General features: G+C 36.0%; 1 protein-coding gene across 4 annotated transcripts in view; it reads right to left on the bottom strand.

Annotated features, from left to right (window-relative positions):
- CEP162 (centrosomal protein 162) overlaps positions 1 to 24,080 on the bottom strand; it is a 65,277-nt gene that overhangs the window by 15,463 nt on the left and 25,734 nt on the right. For all 4 annotated transcript variants that reach the window (XM_045572762.1, XM_036414479.2, XM_045572763.1 and 1 more), the window contains 10 exons: positions 22,580 to 22,859; positions 21,446 to 21,701; positions 13,877 to 14,007; positions 13,390 to 13,617; positions 12,716 to 12,856; positions 11,173 to 11,285; positions 8,716 to 8,821; positions 3,599 to 3,725; positions 2,270 to 2,433; positions 1,450 to 1,554 (listed from right to left, as the gene is read on the bottom strand). In XM_045572762.1, the coding sequence (XP_045428718.1) occupies positions 1,450 to 1,554; positions 2,270 to 2,433; positions 3,599 to 3,725; positions 8,716 to 8,821; positions 11,173 to 11,285; positions 12,716 to 12,856; positions 13,390 to 13,617; positions 13,877 to 14,007; positions 21,446 to 21,701; positions 22,580 to 22,859 (1,651 nt within the window). The remainder of the gene's footprint in view (positions 1 to 1,449; positions 1,555 to 2,269; positions 2,434 to 3,598; positions 3,726 to 8,715; positions 8,822 to 11,172; positions 11,286 to 12,715; positions 12,857 to 13,389; positions 13,618 to 13,876; positions 14,008 to 21,445; positions 21,702 to 22,579; positions 22,860 to 24,080) is intronic.

The raw sequence follows: 24,080 nt of genomic DNA, 5'->3' as shown, positions 1-24,080 counted from the left end.
ATAAACAAATGCATATAATTTGATTTCACTATAATATGCATTTAATTAGCTCCATTTTTACTTATGTGCTATTTAAAAAAGGAGATATATTATTCTGTAATTAATCTATTTCAGAATATGTGGCTCCAAAATGAGCCTGAATATATTATATAATATACCTTGATTATAAAATATGTATTAAGGTTTAACATTAGGACAGAAATGTTCATGGGAATAGAATTAATAAAATCTAAAATGTACATGCAGCCAACTATACAAACTACTACTAATGGTAATAATTTAAAAAGGTATAATTGAAGATACCAATACATTTTTAATGAAAGTGTTAATAAAAAAGGAAGGTTATAGGGGGGAAAAAGGGACATACGTAATACTTTCAACAATAAAGATTTTTTAAAAAAAAGAGGTTACTCTTGTAAAGCTATTTCTGGTCAATATTTATCACCATTTCACATCTTAATTTTGCTAGTAGGCATGCTTAATATTTTTCTCACACATTCAGTTCTATATTATTTCTTTTAAAATAAATTTATCTATTAGAGAGGTATTTTCTTTAGTTTTGTTTCTCTCACAATTCTGGATGGCTAATCTAAATCTAAGCACTGCAAAAGAGCCAAGCAATTACTTCAAAATATTTCTAGCTCTTTAGATCACCTTTGTGGTTCCTTTCCTGGAACTGAATCACACTGCCAAGTCATACCTTTTAAAATAGGAACAGGGCCTATAAAAGTAACAAAGGTAACTTTTTCTTAGTTTTCCTTCTTCTCATAAAACTGAGATAATATTCAGCTTAGTGATGACCTCACAGTTTGGGGTTTGTGATGGAATAGTAGAATACATTTAAGTGTCATTACTTGACTCAACACTCATGCTCTCCATCAGCAGGGCTGGAATACCTTATTTTAATATTTAGTTATGAATAGAAAAAACTATATTATAGAAATTTGGGAAATGTTAACTAATAACTATTCCACCCCACAACACAACTACTTTAATGAAAAAAATCTTTATCATAATAAAAGTCACTATATGATTTTTGTAAATGTCTCCCAGTTACACTAACTATAAAATGAGTATTTTTAAGTAAGAGCTCAAAAGTATTGCCAGCCCTCTGGGGTGCTGAATGTTCTGTTTCCAAGGTGTCTGGTAATACTTCTCAGCATTACTAACATGTTCCTAACTCTATACCCAGCATTTCTAAATTGTTTCCTCTTCCTGATGTAAAATAACTTGTCATCAATAGGTCTACCATCCAATGAGGCACATAAATCTAAGTTTTTATGCATAAACTATAGATTATGTAAAATGTTTACTACTTTTATTAGTAATTTTAAATACGTATATCAAGTAGGGGCAGTTTTATATTACTACATCTTATAAAAACTGAAACAAGAAAAAACACAATAGACTCTACATATACCTTAATGAAAATTTACCCTGAACACATACTTGTCGCTCTAGGTCCTGAATTCTTTTGGCATCAGCTGCTTTATCTTTTAAATGTGTCTTCCTCTGAAGAGATGGATTTCCATATTCAGCTTTCAGTTTCTCAGCCTATCAATAAATAAAAACATGTAAAGAAGCATTTTTAAAACCCACCAGGAAACAGAAGGAGGAAAGTACAATGGTAGTTCATTCATTCGTTTATTAATTCCCAGACATGGCACTGTGCTGGAGAGGTGGGGACGCACAAGCCAAACCAGGTCCCTGCTTTCTTGGTGCTTATGCTCTAATGAAAGGAGAGAGCTGATAAGCTAATAAATTAATAACAAAACCTCAGAAATATCTAATTACTGTGAATAAAAAAAAAACTGAAGAAGAAAGGGTCAGAAAGGGCAAGGTTGGCAGCTACATTCGATAAGGTGGTCAGGAAAGGTCTTTCTGGGGAGTAGAAATTTGAGCTATGACCTGAACAAGGAGAGAGACACTAAGGAAAACCAAGGACAGAGTAATCTAGGTCAAGGCAACAAGTGGTGTGAGCTTGGCATGTTCAAGAATCAGTGAGTGCTGTGGTGTGGGTGTGGTTTGTGGAAGTGTGGTTCGGAAAAGGCTGGAGAGCAGGCAGAGTTCAGGCCATGTGGGAAGTTGACAGATTGTGATAAGGAGCTGGTTTGTTTGCAGAATAATCTAAACTAGCCTACACATCTAAAAGCAAACCAAACCAGCTATTTAATTCAAGATTTTAGAGTATTTATGACATAAGGCTAAGGAAAACTGTTAAATGCAATAGGGTGGACCTACAGAAATACACTCTAAAATGATCTATTACCTCAAGCTTGAGCCTCTCAATTTCTTCATTTGCTTCTTTAAGTCGAACTGCATCTTTATCCAGAAGTTCCTGATTTTCCGCATACCACTGTATTCTTTTTTGCAAACGACTAGTTTCTTGTTTATGTGTTTCTTCTAAAATTTTTATTTCATATAATTTCTCACCTATAGGATAAAATAACTCAATAACTTCATTGTAATTTTGAAAAATTAAAGATTTTAAATGAAAAACAATGTTTACCTAATAAAGCATTATGAAAAAAATAAGAGGCAAAAACAACTGATGTATGCAAGGTAGTGTCTAGTTTAATGTATTAATAAAGGGAGATGAAAACTGTATTCTTAAATCTTAAATCCTCAAAGTTAGCTATGTAGACATTTTTGATACATTATCCTCCCACTGACTTTCATTATAAAAGTAAACTTGTTTCCATGGAGAAATAAATATTGAAGATATAATAAAAGTAGAACATTCCTATAATTATTTAAAAAGTAACAATAGCAAATATTAGTAGGTGCTTACCATACATGATTTTAACATAACTTACATGATGCCTTTCATTCTTATTATTCTGTTCTTACAGGTGAGGAAAATAAGTATAATTTCCTTACAAACAGGTAAGTGACTTTTATTGTATTTATCTTATACTGAGATAATATTGCAGAGGAAATATCTTTACTTTGGCAAACAAGAACTTCTGATTGATCTTTCTGGCCCGATGTTCTGCCGTCCAGTCCACAAGTGCACTCAGTATCATGCTCATGAGACACTAGAACAGCAGCCTCCATCTTCACTTCTGAATTGAATCTTACCCTTTGCCAGAACCCAGCTCAAATGCACTCCTCCCAGAAACTCTTATTTAAATGTTTTTATATTTAATGTGTTTTTTTGTGTGTGCATTCTTCTCTTATCGATACTTTCTTTTGTTTTCCCTAGTAGAGAATGCAATATTTATCCTTGTGTTTTCTACAAACATAGTGCAGTATTTTTTGTTGTTTGGCAAATACTTGAGAGCCTACATTTTAGACCCGGGGATAAAAAGACAGACCAGATCCTCAGAAAGGTCACAATCTAGCTGGGATGATGGATGTAAACAACTAAACATAAAATGCCGCAAATTTAAAAAAGACCTTGATTTTCTTTGATCTTATCATTATCCCTGATAAAACCAATCAAATACACATACCTATTACTAATTTTAAAAAGTTTCTAACATTACATGTATTCCAAGGAATAGCATTTTGATTATGCTGTCCAAATGCTATTGCTTAAATTCCCGATTCAACAGTTATGAGTGTAAAGGTGAACTGTTTTAGCTCAGTGTGTTACCTGTGACATAAGCAACCTGATCTCTGGCGTGGTCTCTTTCTTTCTTCATTTTTTCCAAGTCTACTTCAAGAGCTTGTTTGTCTTGTTTCAGTCTCTTGATGTCTTCCAATAAACTGTTTTTTTCTTTCTTGATATTCATAGAAATACCAAAGCAAATTATTTTTAAACCAACATAAATTGTAGCCTAGTCTCTTTCACACAATCTATTACAAATACTGATAATTATTTTTCCTAAATTTTAACTCTGATTTTATTTTTATCACACTCCGCCCCCACACCCCAAATTATTAATAGCTCCCCACAGCCTACTAATATCAGTTCTAATCAATTAACTCAGTATAGCCTGAAAGACCTTCTAAATCTACTGTTCTAAATTCTGGATACTGCAATAACCTGCCTCTTCAACTCTCAGCACCCACAGTCTCCGTGTTCTCCTTACAGCACCAGAGGATTGCGACCTTCTAAATCTACTGTTCTAACTTCTGGATACTGCAATAACCTGCCTCTTCAACTCTCAGCACCCACAGTCTCCGTGTTCTCCTTACAGCACCAGAGGATTGCTTTAGAGTCAGTTAATAACACTCCTTTGTTTGAAACTCTCTGGCTGCCATCCTCTAAGGACCTCTCTGGCTGCCATCCTCTAAGGACCCAAAGTTCTTACCATGACCTTCAATGTCACATACCCCAGCCTTGTTCACATTTCTGACTGCAGCTACTACAAATCTCCCCCCTCCCACTCTACTTCAGAGACCTCCTAGTTCTTTGAACATGCCCAGCACACTCCTACACCAGTGTGTTTGTACTTACTATTTCCTTTGCCCCCAGATAGCAGGTGGCTTGCTCCTTCACTTTTCAAAAATTCTGTTCAAATGAAGCCCCAGAAATCCTTCCCTGATCACTCTCTAAAATAGCAACCCCTACCCTGGCCCCCAGGTATAATGCTTTATTTCCTTCTCACAACACTCCTCAACACCTGACATACGCTTGGCACATAAAAAAAATGTTGAGTGAATTCTCAATATGCCCTACATTCCACATTATTCTCAATGGGCCCCATCCTGCTGCTTGACAAAATCATACTTACCGTATCTTTCAAAGATTAGTTCAGATGGGGCTATTCCTGATTATTCCCTCCTCTGCGCCCCCACACACTTTCACTCTACCTCCAGTATAGCATTTGTTACTTTCTGTTTATATACACGCCTTTTCTCTTTATTAGGCTGAAAGCTCTCTGGGGACCAAGACTGATTTATTACTACCTGTTTACTTTATGGGGCTAAGCACATGGCAGATAATAAATGTACACTGAATTGGGCTCATGGTAGTACACTTGGTATAGTTAAGTTTCAAAATAAAAAGTCTTACAAATTATACTTCCTTATAATTTAAAATCTAGTCTTACTAAAAAAACCAATCCATTCATAAAGTATTATATGATCTTGGTTTCTAGCTGCATCACAGACTTAACTGAACCATTTCACTGTTTCATCTCTGTAGATGTCTTTTCAGGAGAGCACTGAGTTTCTCCAAGTACCCTTTGTTTTATTTAATTAATTCAACCAATTTATAAATGTTCTCTTACAGTGTATACTTCACAGCATTATAGAATTTTAGAATTCAAAGAAACTTTAAACATCTTGAGTTCCGATATGCAATCACTGCTTGAAAGGAAGTCCATTTTATGCTTGCATCTGTCCAGGCACTGAGACTTCCCACCAGTACGAAGGCCAGTATGCCCGTGTCAATCCTGTGGGCGCAGGGCTTTGGCTAGCAAGTACTTCCCTCCCTTGTATGTTACTGTGAGAGATCCAGATATAGGGCCTCTGCCTGCCTCTCTGACCTTACCTTCCACCACTCTCATCCTGACTCACACACTTCTGCCTCAGAGGCCTCTGCTTCTGGGAGGTCAGCCATTTTTTATGTAGGATTTGTGCTTTCCCTTGGCTAGAAGGACTGATTTTTACAGTTAGCTGCTGCTTCTCTTTAGCTCTCAACTCAGGCATCACTTTCTCAGAGTGCCTCCTCAACCACACAACTGAAGAATACTGCCTTCCCCACCCCACCCACCGTTATTCTCTACATTTACTTTCTTCAAAGAATTGACCACTATATGCAATCATTTCATTGGTTTACTTGCTATCTGTCTTTCCCCCATATACAGTATGTTCTAATGAGCAAGGTCTATAACTATCCAGTTTTACCTACTGTTTTTCTAAGGCCAGTGTGAGTGCCTGGTACCTAGCAGGTGCTTAATAAAGACTGACAGAATGAATGACTGTGGTCAGCCTCATTCTCCTCCCCACCCTGGATACTGAAAGGAAAAGGTTCAGGACCTTTGTATTTAATATGTATCCACCAGTCTATATAATAAAAGGCTAAGCAATGAATGGTCAGAATGACCAGTCGCTATGATGCACACTGACCACCAGGGGCAGGCATTCAATTCAGGAGCTGCCCCCTGGTGGTCAGTGCACTCCCACAGGGAGAGCACCACTTAGCCAGAAGCTGGGCTCATGGCTGGCAAGCACAGCAGCAGTGGCAGGAGCTTCTCCCGCCTCTGCAGCAGAGCTAAGGGGCAACGAGCAGGTGGGTGGTAAGGAGCCAAGGGTCCCGGACTGCGAGAGGGTGCAGGCTGGGCTGAGGAACCCCCGTGTATGAATTTCATGCACTGGGCCTCTAGTAGTTTATAAAGAACCAACTCACATGTTAAGATTAAGCCAATTAAAATACAAATTAGACTGTACACAAGTATACTTGATATATCATATTACAGATTTATCCCAATATGAGTAATTTTTCTCTAAAATTAATTTAAACACAAATACCAAATAAATAAAATTAAAGGTGAATTTATATCCCACCTTTTGGTATTTGCACAAATAAATCCCCCAAAAATTTTTACCTTAAACTAACACTTTTTCTTTCCTCTCTTAAAATTTCTTTAAAGGTTTTCTCTGCCTTTGGTAGTTTCACCATAATGGGCCTAGATATAGGTTTTTAGTTATTTATCCTAAGCAGAATTCCTCTCTTTTATAATTTCTAGAAAAGTGGTCAGCCATTACCTTTTAAAAATATTTAAATACTCTAACATCTCAAATTTCTGATATATCCATTTCTCTACTTTTCTGTCTCTAAGTTCTTTAACTATACCGTCTAGTTTGCTATATCGTTTAGTTTACTATTTTTTCCACAGTTGTATATAATTATTTAACTTCACTTACATTTTAGTTTTCAGGAATATGTTTTATTTCAAGAGTTGTTTTCCTAGTCTGTTTCCTTCTTTTACTCATTATTTAATATATTTAATAATTTTAAGGCTTTTTGTTTATAGTCTTTTGAGTAATCCTATTGGGGTGCTAATCCTGCTGCTCATTAAATAGTCCCTTGCCTGCTCATAGGTGATTGCTTCTCTGGGATTTGTAATTTTGCACTGCGAGCACAATGTCTGTAGGAATACTGTGTGAGCTCGGTAAGGCTGTATATCTCTAAGAGTCCTTTTGCTTTGTTTCTTCTAACACGTTAGGGGTTGTCACTGACTCGGGACCGAAGTTTATTTTTCTGCTGTTTGAGCATGACCATCCCCTGAAGGTAAGGTCAATTCAAACACTAAAACACAAATGAAGGCAGGAGAAATGATATTTACACTGAACCAGGAAAGCATGGTCATCAAGCAGATGAGATTTTTCTGCCATCTCTATCTAGAGATCAAGTGAAGACAGAAAAGCTTACTTGACATCTCAGCCCCTTACAAAGGTGGGTAGATTTTCTCCTAGTGCACTATTTTCCTGAAGGATGTAGCCGCCTAATGTTCTGGTATCTTGTCTCTAATAGTTATTCTGTACATATACATATACACATCTGAAGAAAGTTCTCTAATGAATTCATATTTGAGGTTGCATTTTATATACTACAAAAACCCGTGAAACATCAATTATTAAACTACTAGATGCATGAAATTTGTGGAAGAGTAGGCCTTCACAGCCTCGACAGCTGCCTTGATCTCTCCCTTGCAGCCATAGTGGCTGCCTCAATCCCAAGGCTGCAGCCCTGGCTTTGACCAGAAAGTCGTCCAAAGCCGTTCAGTAGATATGCATTGTATGTTTTTATTATTATAGACTAGAGGCCTGATGCATGAAATTCATGCAAGAGGAGGCCTTCCTTCCCCCAGCTGCTGGCACCAGCTTCCTTCACAGCCCTGGCTTCATCTGGAAGGTCGTCTGTATTAGCATATGGTGCTATTATTATTATTATAGATGGCATGTTTAAATTTCCATGTAATAATAACCTCCCTTCATATAATAAATTTGATTAAACAGTGACATGTAGTTGTAATTTTTCTAGTTTAATCCTTCAAATAGAGTGGAAGGGCTTTTTAGTTTAGTGCTATGGTTTTTGTGGCAGTGGTTTTGACTGTTAAAATGATTGGTGGGTGCACTGCAGACAGAGCTTATAAAAATTATGCAATACATGACATGGTTCTGCTTAAAATAAAATTAACCTGCCCCAAATGTCTCCATTGATAAAAACTACTCCATAAAATTATAGGCTATATTCTTTATAATAATAAAATGCAAGTAATACAATGCAATTAATAAAAACAAAGAAAAAATAGGGAATAATTATTCCATTTTACCTTTGTGGTAGGTATGTCAAATACAATCTTTATAGATATAATCTCTGCCCCCTACAAGCATATAGTCCACTTAGGAAGACAGGTAAAAAGCCAACTATGTTTTTTAAGGTAAACAATCATCTTCAAATTATTTTTCTATTTAAGCTGTACATTTTTCATGAGGAATCTGTTTGAAATAATGTATGCATGCACTAAATAAGGTTATGCCTCTAACGTGGTTCCATATAATAAATGCCTGAAGAGAGGCTATGTATTAAAGGGGATGCCAGCTATTAAACCAGAATTACTATTTCCTCTATATGAAGGTTACATGTATGTGCTAAATGCTAATCTTTGATGTTTTTAAATTTTTAAGTGGTATGAATTTATAAAATGATCTTATTCATTCATAAATTGTAAAATAAAGTTTTTACACATAAGCTAATTTTTAAAATAGTAATCTTTACTTTTGTTAATAGTCAGTTAAAATCCTTATTCCACTTACTTGTGCCATGCGTAGTTCTGTTAACAGATCTGTAAAATTCTGGTTTCTCGTGGGCTCTGAATCTTCAACTACTTGAGACAGGAAACGATTTCTTTGCATCTGTTCTCTGATTTATTTTGAAAATAAAAATATTTTTTTATACAAGGTACTCTTTTCAGTGCAAAATTTTCAATTTTTAAAAATTAAAAAACTCTAAAGAATGCTGAAACTAAGTGAGTCACTAAAGAGAACTATAAAATCCTCTCAATTCCAGACAAGAAATCCATGTCACAGAGGATGTGCTGCTGTGTACTCCCTGTCACATCATTCTAGACCCCTTTCTGAGAAATACAAATTGCCAACTAACAAACCCAAACAGCCTATTATTTTTACCTTAGGCTCAATTTTTCCCCCCCAGAGACATTATATAAGAAGTTTAAGAATCCATATATAATGATCTAACCCTAATGTACCAAATAAACCGTTGATTTCATTATGAAAATTCATTTAGAGTTTCAGATTTGGATCCTGAAGTAGCTCTCTTTTAATAGCCAGGTAGTATATAATCTAATATTTTTAAATACTTAATTGAAACATCTGTGAAGAAGGCAGATGTAATTGCTTTCATGTATCAGAACTGGCAGATTATTGTCTTTGGGCTGGGGTCACACTTACCTGTGAAAAGGAGAGTTGTTGCTTTTCTAATTTACAAAAAAGTGGCCTTGCTTGCCAACCTGTATACCTTCTAGCTTTGTCTGTCTGTTAGAAGGTGCACTTTTTCTATTTCCCATGAAAGATCAGATAGTACAGATAGTACATAAATACCACACAGGTACATAACAGCAGCCCTGCCTCTTAAACCCGAGGTCAAGCATGTCAACCTTGCGAGCCTCATGCCTCGTTTATTAGGCCCATGTTAGCCCTTGAGTTTGCCGACCATGGACCTAGGGCAAGCATGTCAAACTGTGGCTCGTGAGGCACAAGCAACTCTTTGGCCCCTTGAGTGTGGCTCTTCCACAAAATATCATGCCTAGGTGAGTCTATTTTGAAGAAGTGGCGTTAGGAGAAGTTTAAAAAAATTGGCTTTCAAAAGAAACTTCAATTGTTGTACTGTTGATATTTGGCTCTGTTGACTAACGAGTTTGCAGACCACTGCCCTAGGGTTATCACACAGCAACAAAAAAGAGCAGGAAGTATGAATACCACATTCATGACATCCACAGCCAAAGCTGCTTCTTAGAGCAGTCCTGAGAGGTGTTTATGTGAAATGATGCACAACTGGTAGTCATTTCCTAAAAGCAGATAGTATGTGAAAGCTGGATGCAGTAACATCCCACAGACCTGCAATGTAATTCCTATGTTGGTGCTCGTGCTCCATCAGCTCACCATGGTTAGTACTGGATGATTAACTCAAGGTTCTCTTTCTCTGGAGAAATGCCTCAGATAAACAGCAACTCCTCCCCCTGGTCCAGAGCAGCGGTCGCCAACCGGTGGTCCATGAGATCAGAAAGGTTGACTACTGCTGGTTCAGAGGATATACCGTATTTTTCGGACCATAAGACACATTTTTCCCCCAGAAGTGGGGGGAAAAAGTCCCTGCGTCTTATGGTCCAAATATAGCCTACACATATACTTTAAAAAAAAAGTTTTTTTACTTGCCCGGCTCTAAAATGGTTCTAAAAGCTGCTGTTTACTTTACAGGGTTGATTACATGTGTTTATGACTGTGATGTTGGGTTTTAATGCACATAAAATATTTTAGGACACTATTTGTTTCAGAATCCTTTTTTCTTCATTTCCTTTCTCTAAAAACTGGTGCGTCTTATGGTCTGGAGCGTCTTATGGTCCGAAAAATACGGTACCTCAACCACCTCTTGATCAGTGACAGAATGGCTTGGGGGTACAAAAGGCTTCCCTCTCTTGCCCCAGATAAGGACCAACCATGTGGTGCAACCTGTTCTCCCAAGCCTCCTGGTGAGAGCAGAATGGAGCCTCTCTTAGCTGAGAACACACTCATTTACCTTCCCTCCCCCTGCCCACCTCTCATCTTGCTCCTTTTCTCCTGAGTTATCCTCTAGGAATCACCTCCACAAGATCTCCATCTGAGACTCTACTTGTATGTACCTGATCTAGGATGGTAAGTGACATTGTATGATTTTTATTTTGCATTATTATGAAAGGCATTACCACTACTATCATTACAGCATCTCAGGCTTCATGATCGATCAAGAAAATATTATATGTTTAGTTTTCTGAAGGTGATCCCAAACTCAAATATAAATATGATGAAATACTATAGTATGTATTACTCATCTAATACCAAAATAAAAATCAAATTTTCAAAATATAAAAGTTATGAAACTCTAAGTAGTATATAAAAGTTTTTCTTTTCTAAGTATAACTAAATATATTTTTAATATAACAATAAAGTGCTTAGAAATAGTCTAAGTATTATTTTAAGAAATTAAAAGGGACTTACTTTAAGGTTGCTAACTCATTGAATAAACTCTGGTTTTCCTTGAACATTCGTTCCTCATTTTTCTTGTTTTGTTCTTGGAGATCTTTCACTTGATTATACAGTCTTTCATTTTCCTTTTTATAAGTAGAAAATTACATATGCTCATAAGAGATACACTTTATACATTTTTAAGGTTTTTAAAAACTCAGTTATTGAATAAGCAAAATATTTTAAAAATTCTTTATTATCATAGAAGATAACTTATCTGAAAACAATTCTTTTCAAAATGCTTATTAAAAAAAAAAAAGTTCAGTGATTCCCAAAGCCAAAGTGCTTAATGTCAGAATGAGATACTGCATTTCACAAGAGTAAATTGATGAGTGACTGTAGGAATAATCACATTCCAACTCTCTGCTCCAGGGAAAGATACATAAATATTATATAGGTACATTAATTGTGTGTTAATATTGTGGGAGGGGATGATTGGCAAACTTTTAGGTCTGTGAAATCCTCCTAAAAACCCATGCTCTGTACAGCAAGATCAGAATGGCAGGCCAAGGTTCAGAAACTTCTTATTCAAGGGCAATATGTCCTACAAAATCAGTCCTATTTTGCCCAGTCGGTGTGGCTCAGTGATTGAACATTAACCTATGAACCAGGAGGTTATGGTCCGATTCCTGTCAGGGCACATGCTCAGGTTGCAGGCTCAATCCCCAGTAGGGGCATGCAGGAGGCAGCAGATCAATGATTCTCTCATCAGTGATGTTTCAATCCCTCTTTCCCAAATCAATAAAAATATAATAAAAAACACATTAAATAGTAACTATTGTAATCTTTGATGTGGTAATGCTTTTTTTTGGGATGTCCCTGGATGATAATTCTTGCCATTGGTAGGCTCAATGTTTAAGCTATGGTTGTCAGAAGAGGAAAAGGTAGTAAGAAGGAGAAAAGGAGGGAAGAAACTAAGACAAAATCTCATGCTGGAGATTACTGAACCTATCCTGGTTGACTGTTGGGTCAACATCACCAAGATTCCATCACATATAAAATTTTCTCCCTTTTAATTCAAATTTTTTTCAGTCAACTGATTCACATTTTTCAATTGAATAAAACTATTCAATATTATCTATTGAAAAGCTTTATAGAAAATAGCAGTTTTTAAGGTACATGACTATTAAAAATGACAGGCAACAACAGTCATTGATTGGTTAGTCTGTGCCAGGCACTAAGAGATTAGTTTGTGCCGTTTTAATTTTATAAGACAGGTATTATCATCATCCCCATTTCATGAATGAGAAAATTGGCTTAGAGAAGTGAAGTCATTTGTCCAAGACTGCACAGCAGATGGTAGAGCTAAGTCTAAACCAGATTCTTTGAATATATAACCTGTGCTCTTAACCACTCTAATTCTGTCCATGAGAAACAGGCAGACTAGTCAAATTATCACTTCCTCGTATTTGCCAGAATTCCCATTACCTGTTAAATAAAATATTTTAATATACCTTGTTTCTACAATCAGAGGATCACAAGAACAACCTCAGTATGTGCTGAAGAACCACCATACCTGTTGGTATCCTTGAAGAAGTGTCTCTTGTTCTTGTATTTCTTTTTGGATTTGCTTCAATTTTTCTTCAGTGACAGGATTGGTTGTTTCTCCAACATGTAACCACCTTTGTTTTTTGTTTGTTTCTCCAAAGCTATTTAACTTGAGAAAATGAAATTGTTTTATTTGGGGAAAGAAATGATGAAGTGAGAAAGAATAACAGTTTTATAACCATGGTAGAATTAACATAACACCAACTACATTTAAATCATTAGTATCGTTTTATGCTGATGGTTCTGAAATAGAAGTAACTCAAATGCTACAGAGTGCCATTCTCTTTATTTTGATCTTCTATAGCAGTTCTTTCTGAACTGACCTTCTTTGAAGGTCACAGAGAACTAAGGCAGTGGTTGCCAATGGTGATCCCTGAGGTCTGAAAGATTGGAGACTGCTGAACTAAGGGATTTAGTTTAAAGAGGACTGCTAAAAGAAGAAAAATATCAAAATGAGCTAATAATATATGTATTTTGATCCCCACTCAATGGAATTAGACTCCTGTGTAAGTCGGCATTCTCAGGAACTATGCTTATGTTTTTTATTCAGCAAATACATCAAGCCAAAAAGCCCAAAGGAAAAAAAGGTGACAATGCATTTATTTTGACCAATAAAAAAGAATAGAACGATGTGTCTAGTACCTTGGTTTGAAGAATATAATTGTCCTGACTCAATTTGAAGAGTTCCTTTTCCTGTTGTCTTTTTAGTTCTTCCACCTTATTTTCTAACTCTCTCTCTTTTTCGGAGAATGTGACTTTAATTTGCTCAATTAAGGCTTGTGCACCCCTCCATTTTTCCTCTGCTTCCTGAACTCTTTTAAACATAATTGATTCTGTGTCCATGTTCCCATCACGATATCCTGAAGAATCCTTTTAAATAAAAGCATTACTTTGTTATAGTTTTACATATAAGATTCAAAGACACACAAAAACCCCACAAAGAATAAAATGACAAAATAAAATGACAAGGTTAATAATGTTCTAATTAATAAGAAAAGCAATACCTGTTCAATAAGAGTGAACACTTGAAGCAAAAAAGTTTCATATACTTAATTACTTATAATTTGGTTTTAATATGATTTTAGAACATAAAAACATAATGAATATTGTTTTAAAATTTAATACCTACATTTTGAAAATGAACACAGGAACCAATTTCTGTAGCATCTTCAGACTTCTTAGGAGTAGCCAGGCAACTTGAAGTTTTGGGAACTGGTTTACCGAATGCAGCAGGCTTAAGTTTTGTTTCAGATAAGATTTCTAAATATTGAAGACAGAGATAAAAACACCACAAATGCAAACAATGTTGAATGTGCAATCCAAAAACAATGGATTATGAAAATTCAGTCAAATTGAGCAATTACATAACAATAAGATAAATAGGATCTTAAAAAGACTGATGTATAAAACACTAAACTCAGAACTGTTGCCCATAATCAACATTCTACTCAATTTGACACAGAAGGTTAATAGACCTAAGATTCATGTCAAATGACAAATGGAGTTAATAAATGTAATAATGTCAGGTTTTGCTACCTTAAATCTTTTTTTAAGTTCACAGCACTAAGTAAGAATATCTAAACAATTAAAGAGCGGCTAATAACTTTATGAAATACTGGTGGAAATTAAGTGTACTTTTAAAACAAACTTTTTATAAGTACAGTATCAAGATATCATAGTATTAATGAAATAATAAAAATAGCATGAGAACTTGATAACAGCTAGTCAAAACCGATTTTAAAAGATATAATACTGCTCTAATACCCAGATAATATATATTCAATTAGAAAAAAAAAGTAGTTACTGTAGAATCAGGTCAAATTTTCAGCTTTTAAGTATCATGTAAATCCCAAACAGTAGAAATGATTATAAGGCCAATAAATTCAGTTAATAATAAAAAAAAATTAAGGGAAATACATATAAAAGATCTTGAAGTCCATATTCAAAGCAGTGATTTTCAGCCTTTATCTTATGGCACACATAAACTAAATTTCTGTGCACACACACAAATACCTTGTTTCCCCGAAAATAAGACATCCTCCGAAAATAAGACCTAGCGCATGGAAAGTTAAGACATCCCCTGAAAATAAGAGCTAGCGTAACTTTGGGAGAAAAAATTATAAGACTCTGTCTTATTTTCGGGGAAACGGTATATTTTTTGCCTATCTGACACAAATATTTGATTCACTGACACTGGATAGCTATTATTTTGTTGGCTATTGTCATTTTTTTAATTTGACAATCCCAGGGAAAAGAAGTCAGTGGCCCCTGATAAATAGTCAGGTATTACAAATTTTAAAATCCTTACGGCATATTGTTAAAAATTGCTGCCTTCTCTAAGAATGAAGAATTTGAAATGCATGGTTATTAAAGATGTGAAAAAGAAAAGTCTAAAGAAGAAACAGTTTACCAATAGTACCTCACTTAAAGATTGCAATCTTTTTAGACATTTTCCTTACAGTAGTAATCATGTTTAACTGGACTATTTGATTTAGGTTTTCTGGAGAAATTTCTTAAAGTACTCTGTAAGAAATTGAGTCATTAGAAAAGCAGACCCTAATCCCTCCAGATCACTGAAGGTCCATGAATGTGGCAAATGACTGGGTTGTGATTTGCTGGGATGGTGATTCTCCCTAGGACAGGGCAGCCAAGACGGACAGGTGGATCTTGTTCAAGGTGTAGTCAGTCACTGCTTTTACACCAGAATTCTCCCTAAGTTCTTAATTTTTATTTCGTTAAGTAATTATTTTCCAATAATATGCGGACAGTATTTTCTCTCTTTATACATAAAAGAAATGTATTTAGATAAAAATTCAAGCATGAAAACAGAATTTGGAACCCATGAGCCCTTCTTGAAAAAAACAATTACGAAAATTCAGTCAAATAAGAAACCAATCAAAATAATTCCAAAATGGAGACGCTATCTTCCATTCCATTAGGACTCAGTTTGTTGAATCTACCTTTTTCTAACTGTTCACAGCCCTTAATGTCCTTTTTTCCTTCATTACCTTCTTAATGCCCTCTTAGTTCATTGTATTATACACATTTGGCAAAAAACACTCCTCCTGGTAAATTCAGCTATACAACTACACCTGCAATAATGCAGCAAAACATGGGCTGTGCACACATAAATAGACAAACACACACCCTCTACCCTGTTGCAATTTAAATTCATGATCACCTACCCTGTTTCCCCGAAAATATACAGTGTCTTATATTAATTTTTTCCCCAAAGTTGTGCTAGGTCTTATTTTCAGGGGATGTCTTATCTTTCCATGCGCTAGGTCTTATTTTTGGAGGATGTCTTATTTTCGGGGAAACACGATACTTGAAGTAGACACTTTATGCTGATGGCAATCTAATGATTTAAGTTAACTCTTTCACATCTCTCCTCCCTCCTCCAATTCCCCTGACCTATCCTCACTGCCAGCTAATAACACTGCATTTTATTTATCAGAGAAAATGAAAGCAATCAGAAGAAATAATCCACATTCTCTCACCATTTCTCCCCACCTACTAGCATCTGTACCCACAGCCTCCCCCTTCCTATCTGCTTCCACAGATGAACGGCCCATGTCCTATCTAAAGCCAACCCTCTGAATGTTCACCAGATCCCATTACTGCTCCTCTACTCAAGGACACTGCTCTGGCAATTCTTCTCCCTTTCTCCATCATGAATGTTTTCTTATTTACTGAATCTTTCCAAAAAGCAGAAACATACAATTTATACTATTTCTTCGATTAAAAACATCTACAGGCAGCTTATACAACTTCATAATAGGAAGATAAATGATCCAATAAAAAAATGGGCAATGGACCTAAATAGAATCTTTTCAAAAGAAGACAGAAGGCAAATGAAAACATGCTCAAAGTCATTAATTATCCGAGAGATGCAAATCAAAACAATGTGGTACCATCTCACACCTGTCAGAATGGCTATCATCCACAAAGCAAACAAGTATTGTCGAGGATCTGGAGCACATGTGTCAAACACAAGGCCCGCGGGCCAAATCCGTCCCGCCAGACCTTGCAATGTGGCCCGCACCGCACTGTCATCACTGCACTCCGCTGCGTTTCCATCACAATGACAGTTTATGACTGTTCAGTAAACCATTCGGCCCGCGATTTAGGCTGGATTTTAGATTTTGGCCCCTTCTCTGATTGAGTTCGACACCCCTAAAAATTCTGGAGAAAAAGGAAAACTCGTGTACTGCTGGTGGAAATGCAGACTGGTGCAACCACGGTGAATAGTATGGAGTTTCCTCAAAAAACTGAAAATGGAATTCCCATTTGACCCAGTAATCTCAATCCCAGGAATATATCCTAAGAAACTAGAAACCCCAATCAGAAAGGATATATGCACCCCTATGTTCATAGCAGCACAATTTACAATAGCTAGGATTTGGAAACAGCCTAGGTGCCCATCAACAGATGACTGGATCAGAAAACTATGGTACATCTACACAATGCAATACTATGCTGCCATAAAAAAGAAGGAATTCTCACCATTTGCAGCAATCTGGATGGAATTGGAGAACATCATGCTGAGTGAAATAAGCCAGTCAATGAAATAAAAACACATGATCTCACTCATTTATGGATAATAACATGATAAACCGTTGAACAGAAGATGGAACAGAGACAGTAAAGCATCAAACAGATGGTCAAATTATAGCAGGAAGGTTAGGGAGAGGTGGGGGAGATAAGAGATCAACTGAAGGACTTGTATGCATACAAGCATAACCAACAGATGCAAAATGCTTGGGGGTGAGGGCATGTTTGGGAGTGGGGTGGGGGGGGCCAATGGTAAGATATATATACATATAATACCTTATTAAAAAAAAACACACAACAAAAAACACCCCACACAAAGCAAAACAAAAATAAAGGCTTCTCTTGACTCTACTTGCATGACAGCTTCTGACCATTTCCCCTGCCTTTTATATCCTTTCTCCAGGGTGGTCTATAACTGGAAATATCCAATTCCACTCCTATTTGCCTTTTACAGCCACATATCCATGGAAAATACTTGCCGAACTTACTGATGGCCTCCTCCTTGCTAATCCCAAGGGCTAGCTGCCAGTCCTCATCTTTTTCTCCCAGCAGAGGTTGATGGAGCAGATCAGTTCTCCTTTATGCATGTTCTTCACTTGGATCCCACATACTCAGGTTTCCTCCAACCTCACTCTCTTCTTTGTTGTTACTCATCCTATCCCTAACATCTTAATGTTTGTTCAGGCCTTGGTTGGCTTTTTCCCCTCTAACTATGCTCCCTCTCTTGAAAATCTTTATCAGTCTCATGGCTTAAAAAAAATATTTTTAACATCTCCCAAATTATATCTTCAGTCCAAACCTCCCTGTTGAACTCCAGACTTTTCTAACTGCCTCTTAGTCATCTCCACTTGCATACAGAACAGACATCCCCAAACAATAAACAGCTAGATGCCTGATCTTCTCTACACTCCAACATCTCCTCTACTCTTGGCTTCCTCACCCAGCTGGATAGTAACTCTTCTTATGGTTTTTTTAAGCCAGAAACATTGGCATCATCCATGACTCCTCTTTCTAAACCTCAAACAAGTATTTTAGATTTTTGTTTCTGTCTTCTAAATGTAATCCTATCTAACCACCTCTCATTACCTGCACTGACACCAGCTGGTTCAAACCCCATTACTTCTAGCCTGGATCCCTAAAACATTCGTCCAGTCCCCTATGTATGTATGTATATGGTCTGTAACACAGCAGCCAGAGAAATCTGTCTAAAGGATAAGTCAGATAGGTCACTCCCATGCTCAAAACTTTTTAGTGGCTCACCTTTTCACTCACAGTAAAATTAGAAGTCTTTAAAATGCCCTCGGAATACCTATGTATGCCTGCCTCTACCTCTCTGATCTCATCTCCTACTACCCACCCTCTTTGTTCACTCTGCTTTGGCCACATGAGGCTTCTATGAGGTTCCTGGAACATGCCAGGCATTCCTCCCTACTTTCAGACCGTTTCACTGGCTGTTTCTTTTTGGAGTATGCTACTCCCAAATATCCACGTGGCAATTCCCTTTCCTCCCACAAATCCTTATTCAAATACCTTTCTCAAGGAGGCCTACTCCAGCTTGTCTAAAACTGACCTGCCGTACTCCACCGCTGACACTGTTGCTCTACTTTTTCTTTTCCTTAGCTCATAATATCATTTACTAATTATTATGCTTGTTGTTAAATGTCTATTTCTCCTCATCCAATGAGAAGTTTCAGAAAATTGAGGAGGGGAGGTTTTCTGCCCATTTTGTTTACTGGTGTATCTATCAGTGCCTGGACCAAGGTAAGGTGCTGAAAAAATATTTGTTAAATGAATAAATTTGGATAAAGTAAACTTCAAAAATGTTTAGGGCTAATCTAAAATAAATATAATAATATTAAAAACAAAATTTCATTTTCTTCCTCCCTGAAGTACAAAATGAATACTGAAACATCAATGAAAATTTTTATACTCTTCTTGATGATTCTAAAATTTGATAAACATCCCAAGAATCTTTTCTTAATATTAAGTACTAGATCCAATGAATGGTTAATTGTTAACTGAGTAGATGATAACATTTCAAGCAAATGTTCCACACAAAAGCAAGATGAAAGAGAACACAAAAGACTACTGAGGGGAAGGGAATAGAGGTTCCTAGATTAGGAACAGGAATGTGCTTACGTTAATCCAACAGAATCATATTCCTTCCTCTCAAGAATAATCAACCTCTATTGCTATTCTCCTTCAATCTGACACAGACCAGCCCTAGTCTTTCCATCTAATATGCACAGGTTACTACAGTGAAAACATATCCATGAAGACAGAAGAGTCTTTGATGCATAAAAACATTTAAATATTAGAGACCCAGTGCATGAAATTCGTGCATTTGCAGGGGGAAGGGGGAGTGAGAGGAGAAGGTCCCCTCAACCCAGCCTGCCCTCTCTTGTAGTCTCGGGGGATGTCCGACTAATGGTTAGGCCCACTCACCCTGAGGAACGGGCCTAAGCTAGCAGTCAGACATGTCACTGAGGCAGGAGAGGCTCCCACCACCACCACTGTGCTCACCACCCATGAGCCTGGCTTCTGGCAGAGTGGCGCTCTCCTGTGGAAGTGCACTGACCACCAGGAAGCAGCTCCTGCATTGAGTGTCTGCCCTCTGGTGGTCAGTGCATGTCATAGCTACCGATCATTCCATAATTCGGTCGACTTGCATATTAGCCTTTTATTATATAGGATGGGCATTCCTTGGAGATACTGTGGGTTTGGCTCCAGACCACTGTAATAAAGTGAGTATTACAATAAAGTGAGTTGTAATCTTTGTGTTGGTGGAGGGTCTTGCCCTCCACCTGTAAAAAACATAACTTCTGTGAGGCTCAATAAAGTGAAGCCCAATAAAATGAGACATGCCTATACAGTCAAAGTGGTCCTGAAATGAATAGCTGTAAGGAAAGGCAGGGGAAGGTACTTGAAGCTGGAAATAATTTTTCCAATGAGGTCAGTTCTTGGACAACTATCACAATATTACAATGATGAAATCACTCACCTACTTATATAATTTAACAACAAAGGAAGGGCCAAAATGTTTCTGGCTCTATTATTACTCTGCCTTTTCCACTGGAGTCTAAAGGCAGCAGAAATATTTCTGTGACCTGAACATTTCTCTTTAATAGTTGCATTGGTTCCAAGTTAAAAATTACCCTTTCCAACTGTCAATATAAATGACTACATTAGGAAATAAAAGCACTGTGATGTATAAAATATGCAATATATTATAAATAAAATATCCTGCCTCTCCAAGTCTATTCTGAACTAATGTCGTGACAATGTTTAAACCTTTATTTGTAGGTAACCATTTGCATTTTGAATTTATAGCTCTAGTAAACACTGGCTATATCAGAGCCAACCAGATCAGGAGGTTTGACTTTCCTATCTTATAATATTCACATCCCATATTTTCTGGGTATCATTCAGGAAAACCCAGAAGTAATGATGAAAAACCTTCTATAAATTGAATCTTTCAGAAATGGAATGTGTACTTAAAGTGAATTCTTTTCTGTGAATAAGGAAAGTTCACAGAAGGGGAGAAGGAAACAGGAAAAGTAAGGAACAAGGAAGGTTAAATAATACACTATCGGTGACCCTTGAACAATTCAGGGGTTAGAGGTGCCAACCTTCTATGCCACATGTGTCAAACACAAGGCCCGCGGGCCAAATCCATCCTGCCAGGCCTTGCAATGTGGCCCGCACCGCGCTGTCATCACTGCACTCCGCTGCGTTTCCATCACAATGACAGTTTATGACTGTTCAGTAAACCATTCGGCCCGCGATTTAGGCTGGATTTTAGATTTTGGCCCCTTCTCTGATTGAGTTCGACACCCCTATTCTATGCAGTTGAAAATTCACATGACTTTACTCCCCAAAAGCTTACGTACAAGTAGACTACTATTGACTAGAAGCCTTACTGATAACTTAAAGTCAACACATATTTTGTATGTTATATATAATACATATTGTATTCTTAGAATAAACTATAGAGAAGAAAATGTTATTAAGAAAATCATAAGGAAAGTACATTTACAGTGAAAAAATTTCACATATAAGTGAATCTGCGAAGTTCAAACTCACGGTCAAGGGTCAACTGTATAAAAAACAGAACTCTATTATGAAAAGAGTATATAATGATGACCTTTTTTTCTTCCTTGATTTGAGGTGAGAATGGATTTCAAGTTTTTGCTTTTCATCATGTCCTTTGAAGTTTTCTTTTCAAGAGTAGAAGTCTTACATGGTGAACTGGGTTTTCCATAGCCCGAGCTCCTAACTGATGCATATACACCACTCTGGGGCTTTCTTTTAAGTAAAGGAGGCGCACTTCTGGCTTTCTTGTATGGTACTTCTTTATCAATTACAGCCCCTTCTCCAGAACTGAGTTGAGATCTAAAAGTCTGCATATAACAAGTACAAACTCTTTAGTACTTAAATAAATTTCAACTATAGTTGAAAATGAAGAATTAACAGATGGCAAAATCATAGTGATTACTAAATAGCATAGTTTGCTAAAGGCAAACCACTACATTAAAATTCCCTAAGTCCAAGTCATCAGAATTCTCATATTTTGCAGCACATCTTTAAGTTGGGAGTGAAACAAAGCAAAATACAAAATAAGCCTACCAGAAAGCAGTATGTGTAATTATGAGAATTAACACGAAGATGAGAACATATTTTGAAAAGACAAATTTTATTTACTTTTTCCTCCAGATTTCTCAAGATTAAAAAAAATTTTTCATACACTGCCTTATTCCACACAAAAAACGCGAGATAGTTTATGATAAACACATAATTCCAAATTATAAAGTAAAAATATTGGAATCATGAATCTATAAATCAGAATAGATCAAGGGTACAGGAAAAAGGAACAATGAAATACAAGTTTCTCAAAAATTTCTGATAGCATTGATATGAAATGCCAACTTAACCTACTCTTGCAGAACAGACTACTGGAAAGATTAAATGAAAAGCACTAGAATGACGAATAAACTTTATTTTATTATGCTACTCAAATGCTAGACTATACTTATTAAAAAAAATTAATCAAATAAATGATGGCCTTTAATAGAAAGCTAATGCCTTAGAGGTACTTTAAATTTGGGGACTGCAGGCTATTTTAACAAATATTGCTCACTAATATCCAGGATCTATGTGGAGATTGGTTAAGTAATCAATCCTATAAACTTAAGAAGTACTTATGTATCAAGAACACTTATATAATTTTATATACCTTCATTTATCAATATGTCAAATTAATTTAATTATAAACACTTACTTTCTTTATTTTGTCCTCCTGAGGTAACACTGAAGGAGCAACAGATAATTTTTTCCGCAAAATGTCAAGGTACATTTTATCTATACATTCTTCTGTAGTATTTACTATGGGGCAGCAATTTTCTATACTTTCATTTGTTGTCTTTTGTAAAACCACATTCTCTTCATTTTTGTCAAATAATTGGTTCACATGTTGTAGCTCTTGAGACACATTTGGCTTCATCTTAAGGGGTAAGGGGCTTATGAATTCAGTTTCTTTACTACCAGCCTGGTTTTTATAGCTGTAAAACAAAATAGGACACAGAGCATATATACTCCATGACTCCTCAAATATCAGTTTTATTAACACACACTATTTATATACATACATATTTAATATGTATAATTATTCAAATTAGGTAATTAATATGCAACACCTTATTTACAATTCTGGTCAATAGAGCATACTCACATAGTATCGTATAATAGTTTTGATTTTTAAATAATAATGTTAATGCAGTATAAGGGAAAACATGAATGATTCTGAGGCCTACTTCAAAGGAAAGCCAAGCCAAACAAGACTAAGATTGCTTTTGTATAAGAAAAAATAAAATATAAATTTCTATGTGAATTTTTAATAATATATTGTTTAACTATACTTATAAGGTCAACATGCATTTGTAGCAGAAAAAGCATTTTATACATGTCTAGAAGAAACTAAAGAAGCAATCATAATTTACATATGTCAATGAGGTACAGAATATAAATGTTAAAAGGCATACATTTCAACACAGTGAAGGAAAATTTTTCAAGTAAAAGTCACAAGGATTTTGAAATAAAATAATTCCTGTGGTTTAAAACAGTTAAATGCAATGTAACATTTCAGACCATTAGATTTAAAAAAATATGGAAAATGTCCCTTGAGATGTTCTAAATGTTGTTAAAGATCAGCATATTATGGGGACTCCAATTATGGATATTGTTATTTTCAAGTTATTTAATCATGGTCAATTAGGTAATTTAATTCTGTAATTCTATATAATAAAAGGCTAATATGCAAATAGATGGAGCGGCAGACCAACCAGTCACTATGAAGATCAGTGGAAGAATACGAGACTTAGCATGCAAGTAGATGGGTTTTAGTGTAAGTTTTACTGTATCATTTTTGCTCAACTAATGTAAATGTAGAAACAAGGCCAAGAAATCACTGCAAGTGGATTTCCATGATGAAGATGTAATACAAGGGGCTCAAAAGGTGTTTATTAAAATATAAATGAATGAATAGACTTTTCACAGACATATTTCGTGGACATCACAGATGTGATAATGTAAATGGTTAAACACATGGACTTCCTTTGTATCCTTTAAGGTTTAGTGTTCTTACTTATGAAATGAAGATAATAATGGAATAAACTTCATGGAGTTGCTGTTAAGATTAAATATAATAGTGTATGTAAAGAACTTTGCATAGCACTTGGCCCACAGTGAATATATGATAAAAATACTGGTTGTCATCATCGTCA

The sequence above is a fragment of the Pipistrellus kuhlii genome, unplaced genomic scaffold, assembly GCF_014108245.1.
Source record: "Pipistrellus kuhlii isolate mPipKuh1 unplaced genomic scaffold, mPipKuh1.p scaffold_m20_p_5, whole genome shotgun sequence".
Classification (NCBI taxonomy): domain Eukaryota; kingdom Metazoa; phylum Chordata; class Mammalia; order Chiroptera; family Vespertilionidae; genus Pipistrellus; species Pipistrellus kuhlii.
Note: the sequence above shows the minus strand (reverse complement) of the source record. Positions and strands in the feature narration are given on the sequence as shown.